At 46.3% G+C, this 6749-nt stretch overlaps 1 protein-coding gene across 1 annotated transcript; it reads left to right on the plus strand.

Moving 5' to 3' along the window:
• Positions 1–1779: 1779 nt before the first annotated feature.
• LOC126496222 (cytosolic non-specific dipeptidase-like) lies at positions 1780–6391 on the plus strand. The gene is made up of 3 exons (XM_050133767.1): positions 1780–1943; positions 2659–2802; positions 6167–6391. Exons 1-3 carry the CDS (start codon positions 1884–1886, stop codon positions 6374–6376), a joined length of 414 nt encoding a protein of 137 aa, XP_049989724.1. The 5' UTR covers positions 1780–1883; the 3' UTR covers positions 6377–6391.
• Positions 6392–6749: the final 358 nt, after the last annotated feature.

Here is a 6749-nt window from a genome sequence, read left to right on the forward strand (position 1 = left end):
GTCCAGCTGGACCTTGTCCCTAGGATGGATCCACAGGAGAGAGGTTTCGCCTTGCCAGCTTGCTGGTGCGAGCAGGCCCCTCATTCATTCACCAGTTTCCGTTTACTCATTTGTAGAGTAGATGTTTGATTCGCTGTAGTAACCCTTGAGAATCTGTGGCTACTAGAGTTCTCCCCAGAGTCTGTAGTAAGGTAAAGCCCCTGTCATGGCACCCTGATTGTACTGCTTCTGTAAAGCTTAAGACTTAACAGATAGTGAAACTGTTGCCATGTTTGGCAAGAAGTTTGCTTGTTCAACCCACCAATACTGCTTTTTATTTTACTAAATGGTTTCCGATTGATGACCTTGATGGAGGAGGAGTCACCAGAGCTTGGTGGGACGGAGAGGAGAGGGGAACCTGGCTTGACTCGCTGTGTCTGAGGGGACCGTGTAAAGAAACGGTTTCCTTCCATCTGCCCTGGGAACTCTGCTCACTGTTAACTGTTACTGCCCTTAGTGAACGATGTACCGCAGATCGTTACATCTTTGCATAACAACGTTAGCAACAAAATTGTTAACTGTGAGGATGTGATGCTGGGCCAGGGTGTTTGGCATTTATGTAAGGACCAGAAGCCCCAGTGAAAAGTACCCAGTGTAGCAGATGGTTCTGCGGGATAAGGCTTCATCGGATAAACAGGTACCTTCCCTGAGCGTAGCTGGCGACAGATGGGTGGAACTTAACACTCATAAACACCTAGGAAATATCTGTAGAGTCTCCCAGAGGCCCTTGCAGGTGAGACGTGTGGGGTAGTCATGGGTCTAGAAATGTTTCCTCGACTGTGCTAAGTTTTACAAAGGAGGGGAAGATCGTGAGGACACCAAGGACTTAGCAGTTCAATGTCCCGCCCTTGCAGCAATCCCATTTACCATTTGAAGCGCCCTGAGATTTCACATTGCTCGTGTGCTGCATAGCCGCCACGCTTTGCGTCACAGGAAACCAACTCTCCTGGGATCCTGTACCAAGAAACGGTGCTCTTTACCATGTGTGGTGCGTGGCCATTACTGTGGCACTCTCTTGAGACCATGTAGCGGCAGTGATGCCAGGGTCACTTGGTGGCCCTGCAGGATGAATTTTCTCAGCACAACTGAGCTGTTTCACCTGTGCTTACTCAAGTCCGAGTCTTGCTACTTGGAGAGAGAAAACACCCGTTGCAAATCTCAGTGCCTGGGTCAGTTCTGCTTCATATTGATTCCCTATTTTAAAAGCAGTGCCACAAATTACTTTCTAGAGTTTCAGGCATGAAAAGTAAGTGTTGGAACATGTGCAGAAGGCTGGTAGAGTACTTGCCTAGCTTCCGTGAAGCTCTGGGTTCCCTGCCCAATACCACATATGGGTGTGGTGATACATACCTGTTTTTCTAGCCCGAGGATGGGGAAGCAGGAGGGTCAGAAGTTCAAGGACAACCTAGGTTACTTAAGATCCTGTTCTTGTTTTGTCTTAAAGGGGGGGGGGGGCTGCCCAGAAAATGCAGACATTGAGTATATTTGTGGGGAGCCTGAAATGTGTTCATACATGTGCGTGTGCACCGTATAGTATGCAAACTGGGACATACAGCTCCTCAGACATTGGCCATTTCCTTGTGATGGAAACACCGGGGCGCTCAAACTTTTCTGGAGCTTTTCCTTTGGAGCAAGGAAAGGAAATGAAGATCAGTCTAAGCCCCTGGCTGGTTCCCAGTCACTTCCTGGAGAGTCTTGTGATAAGTGTTGCAACCAACGCTGACGGGAGGGTGGAGGAGCACTTCTGATCCTCAGGCCACTGCCCTTCAGTCCCAGCTGCGAGCCAGTCTGACTCCTTCGCTCTCTCTGCTCAGAGTCTCCAAGGTCTGAAGTCTGCCTGAAAGATGTCAGCCCTCAAAGCCATCTTCCAGTACATCGACGACAATCAGGACCGCTATGTCAAGGTGAGGGTCTGCCCCTTCTTCGGGAATTGTGACAGCTGCTGCAATCTTGTCCAGCCAGAGAGATTTTCAAGAAACTCGTATGAATTATGCCATTTTGATCAAGCATTAAAAGTTCATGTTTCTTTTCACGATGGTGAAGGTCGCACTTTCGTCATTTGGCAGTTAATTATCCCTGTTTCTACAAGTAATGTTCATTCTTTATTTTTCTCTAAACTCATCTATGGTTTCTTGTGATAGTTATAGATTTAAAAAAGAAGAAGACAGCTTGAATCCAGCTTGTTCTGAGTGATTATATGATGCTATATTTAAAGTATTGCTTGGTTTTTATCTGTAAGAATTATGACTTCAGTTTACTTTTGGAAGAATCATTTTAGACGAAACATTTTGACTTCTCCCGCTAAGAATTTCATCTTGGCTGCTGTCAAGGAGACAAGGGAACTAACTTGGATCATGACTTGACTTTGTAGTATGTTTTCTTTCTGTTGCAATTTTGTTGATTTGTGGTTAAAAATGCACGTTCTGACATCTTTCCTTCCTGCTTAGTTTTGGGGGGTAGGAACGCCACAGTTTTGTTGGTTTTTAAATGTAGATCAGGCAAGCTCGGTCTGCTCTGTGCATAAAGTGGTGTAGCTGTAGTAGAGTACCATGGACGAGCCCACCCCTGCCCTTAGAGAACAGCATTTCAGAGCCCTTTCCTCTTGCCCTCTACAAACAGAAACTTGCGGAATGGGTGGCCATCCAGAGCGTGTCCGCCTGGCCAGAGAAGAGAGGGGAGATCAAGAGGATGATGGAGGTGGCCGCCGCGGATATCCAGATGCTGGGGGGCTCCGTAGAGCTGGTGGATATTGGAAAGCAGAAGGTACGAGCACACCGAATTCTCCCTGGGGCTGGGAAGAAGCAGCCAGGTCTTGTGTGACCTTTGACTGCAGATGGTCAGCTCTAATTCATAGTAAGCTTGTAGTGCCTCTTGCGCACATCCTCACTGAGGGCAAGGTAATAGTTTTGTGATTATTCAGCATGTTTTATTCCAGGAAGGAGAACTGTGGACCAGTGACTCAAGGGTAGGTGAGAATGACTGTCACTCTTAGGAAGAGCTGAAATTCCTTTCCCAGAAATCAAAGCTTTCACAGTTAGAAGTTACACATTATCTGAGTCACTTAATAAATAACAAAGCTTCCTGTTCCAGGTCCTCTGCGTATGTATGGTAGCTTTAAGAGTGTGAACGAGTGAGTCTCCAATTCGTGTGCCTTCTCTTGCCTTCATTTGCCTTGCCTTGTCCAACTTTGATGTGATGGGTTTTATTTTATCTTATTATGTTTTATTTTGTTGTTTTCTCTTAGAAGCCTGTTCTTTTCTAATAACAAACAGAAAGGGAATGGGTCCAAATGACAGGGAACTGGGAGGAGCAGAGAGGGAGGGAAAACTGTAATCAGGATATATTGTATAAGAAAAAAAATCTAGTTTCAATAAAAGGGAAAATACACTTGAAAGCAAAAACATAAAATAAATAACAAAGCCCCAGCACCCCCACTCCACACCCCAGCACTTCTTATCAGGAATCTGGGAGTTAAGAGGGCACCTTAAGAACAGCTTGCTCTGCTTTGAATTTTGTTACTGGTTTTGGTTTTGGTTTTGGGTTGAGACAGGAACTAACTATATTGCCCTGGCAAGCTAGAACCCACTAAGTTGACCACACTGGCCAGAACTCCCAAAGCTCCTGCTGCCTCTGTCCCCCACATGCAGGGATCTAAGTTGTGGGCCACCACATCCAGCTCTTTATCTGACATCATGATACATTTTTCTGCTACTTTAGTTTCACCTGAATTTTTAGGCTCATTTTGTCGTTGTTGGATCTTTTGTCTGATAAATTAGGTGTGCAGTTGCAATGAGCAGTTCTGGAATTAGCCATTCAATTTACTGTGCATATTTAATCCAGGGGGTGGTGTGATCATTGGGGAGCCAAGTGCCTTCATGGCAAAAGCAGAATTCAAATCCAGGCTTTCTGACTCTCGGTCCAATGCTTCTCGAGATTTTCTTTGAATGACAATTATTGATAGTTAATATACAATAGTAGCAGCATCCGAACAAATGCCCCCCACAGGGGAATAAACTAAGTTTCTTCATATTGTTTCCTTTAACTTTTTTGTTTAGTCTTTTTGAATTTGTAATTGTTTATTTATTTCTTAGACAGGGTCTCACTCTGTTCCAGTCTGGCCTCCAGGGCTGCGGGTGTAACCACACACTCACTCTTGTTTCTTTGCCTTGCCTGTCTGCTGCCTCGCCCACTCTTCTCATCATGTTAAACAAAAGACAAAATATAACTAGGTGCGATGAATCACTTTTAAGAGTTCCTTTACAGGGTTTTTGGACAATAAATAAATCAGCCAGGGGCGGGGATGGGGTGAGGGGAGCCATACACCTTTAGGACAGCCAGGACTACACAGAAGAAACCTTGTCTCGGAAAAACAAACAAACAAAATTACAATAAATAAATCTATTCTGTTACCACTGACTTGGTTATCTTTAAAGGCCTCCATAAAAGAAGACAGTGGCTGTTACACTGTTTCACATTAGGTAACACCCATTTTCATCAAGGCCTCAAGAGAGCTCCGTGATCAGGCCAGCTAAAAGCCAGCTGATGGAAACGGCCATGGACCCTATGTACCCGAAGTTTAAGGCATGGTTCTCTTCCCCTGGTGCCTATAGGCCAACCTCATGAAATCTGATGTGCAGGCCCAGCCCTCATAGCACAAGCTTGGGGCGGTCAGGATCAAGAGGTACTTAGGTATTTTATCAGCGAAGTTTACTGAGAAAATAAGCCAGTATTCTTACAAGAGTCCCTATCACCTGCTGGGTGTGGTGGTGCTCGCCTCTAATCCCAGAACTCCTAGCAGGAAGGAGACAGTCAGGCCTAATCAATGAGGTGTGTCTCAAAAATAAGAATTCTAACCACCCGCTGACTTCTAGAGTTCTAGTGTGCTCACAGGCTCAAATCTGAGGGAGGAGAATTTTCCCAGCCCTCCCCCACACCGTCCTTACCTTGTCAGTTTTAGTGGCTTTTATCTCTTAATCACAAGTTGTTAGTCTAGCTTCGTTATCAGACAAGATAATCGGTACATTGGGCGGTGGTGCGGGTGGTATGGCTTCAGGGCAGTCTGGCTCTGACTGCTATACCCATTTAGTCTGTGCATTATGGTTTTTTCAGAGACATTTTCATAATGACTCTCAGTAGTGGTTTCTAGTACATCAGCACATATGCGCGCTGTTCTTGATGAAACAGCCCCTTCCTCCTACCAGCAGACAGATCACACACGTGTGTGTTCGTGTCCTCCCTTGTCAACTGCTGTGTGCTTTGCTATGCTCAGCAGGTTTTCCTGGCCAAATACAGGAGCTAGTTAGTAGAGGAGGCGCATGGGCTGCAGGGCGTGAGGACATTGTGCTTGGGCCATGGAGCCACAAGTGGTCACCACTGACCTGATGTAGAGGTAGGAAAGACGCAAGACTGGTTTGTCTAGAATTCTACAAGTGGTGTCCTGGATAGCTGGCAAGGCCTTGGGGGGAAAGTCCAGGGGGAGCAGCAGCTACCACCATTTCACTTGGCAAGCATTATGTAAATTCTCTATTTTGAAGATTTTTTAAGTGTGTGTATGGTAGGTGTATGGTGTGTGCTCACAAGTGTCTGTAAGCAACGCGTCTGCTGGTACCCAGAAAGGCTGGAGATCACCAGATTCCCCTGCTGTTGAATCGCAGGTGGTTGTGATTCCTGATGTGGGTGCTGGGACCTGAACTCGGGTTCTCTGGAAGAGCAGAAAACACGCTTACCTGCTGAGCCATCTCCCCAGCCCTGAATTCTCTTAATGCCCTGGCTGATGGTCCATTCTGTTCATCTTAGCTGTCTACATACAGAAATTTCAAGAATATAGCCCTCGGTTGCTATTGTAGCTGTTTTAGCTGTTATTTCAGAAATGAGTGCAGTTTATCCCAGACTGTTTTGTTATGTATTCTGACGGGTTTCCTAGCAGCCTTGATCAAACTAGTTGTCGGTGTGGTTCAGTTCATGCTCCCTGTGTTTCGGGAAATCATTGGATTTCAGAAGCATGGAGTCCTTGTTAATTAAGAGCTGTTAAATGATAGGATCTTAAAACTCTGCAGCAGAGGTTGAAGGATTGAATGACAGCTGCCAGACTATTAACCAGACTGTCTTCCACTGCTCCTCTTCTCAGCTCCCGGATGGCTCAGAGATACCCCTTCCTCCCATTCTGTTGGGTAAGCTGGGCAGCGATCCCCAGAAGAAAACGGTGTGCATTTATGGGCACCTGGATGTGCAGCCTGCGGCCCTGGAGGATGGCTGGGACAGTGAGCCCTTCACCTTGGTGGAGCGGGAAGGTAAGGGCACCAGTGCTTGCCACCCAAGTGTTCAGCATTGGAAATAGTTCTGGAGATGCTACATTTGGGAAATCACTCATATTCTCCTGGGGTTTTCTCTTTCTGGTACACTTTTTTAAACAGAATCTAGAGACTGGGTTCTGGAGATTTCTCATTTGTGCCTCGGTTCCTCAAAGTTCAGAAACTTTTCTTATGACAAGTCCTTGGTGGGAGCCTGCCAAGCTTCCTTCAATGCTAACACCTTTTCCAGAACATTCTTTGTGATTTGGGGCCACAGAGTCTGCAAAGGCAGCCTCTCCTTCTCACTCCCTGTGATGCGCTCGGCTTGCATTCTGTTGTCACTGCTCTGTCTGGAAAGCCCCCCAGGGCCTAATTCCAGGCCTCCTGAGTGACATGTCCTGACTCCTTGTGGACTGCTAC

The sequence above is a fragment of the Alexandromys fortis genome, unplaced genomic scaffold, assembly GCF_014885135.2.
Source record: "Alexandromys fortis isolate MF-2015 unplaced genomic scaffold, M_Fortis_MF-2015_v1.1 scaffold_1933, whole genome shotgun sequence".
Classification (NCBI taxonomy): Eukaryota; Metazoa; Chordata; class Mammalia; order Rodentia; family Cricetidae; genus Alexandromys; species Alexandromys fortis.

Excerpts from the sequence above, each read along its gene's own strand:
- LOC126496222 (XM_050133767.1), top strand. The coding sequence starts at position 1,884 with ATGTCAGCCCTCAAAGCCATCTTCCAGTACATCGACGACAATCAGGAC. Across the intron at positions 1,944-2,658 it reads ATCAGGACCGCTATGTCAAG|AAACTTGCGGAATGGGTGGC; the intron begins GTGAGGGTCTGC and ends CTCTACAAACAG. Across the intron at positions 2,803-6,166 it reads TGGATATTGGAAAGCAGAAG|CTCCCGGATGGCTCAGAGAT; the intron begins GTACGAGCACAC and ends TCCTCTTCTCAG.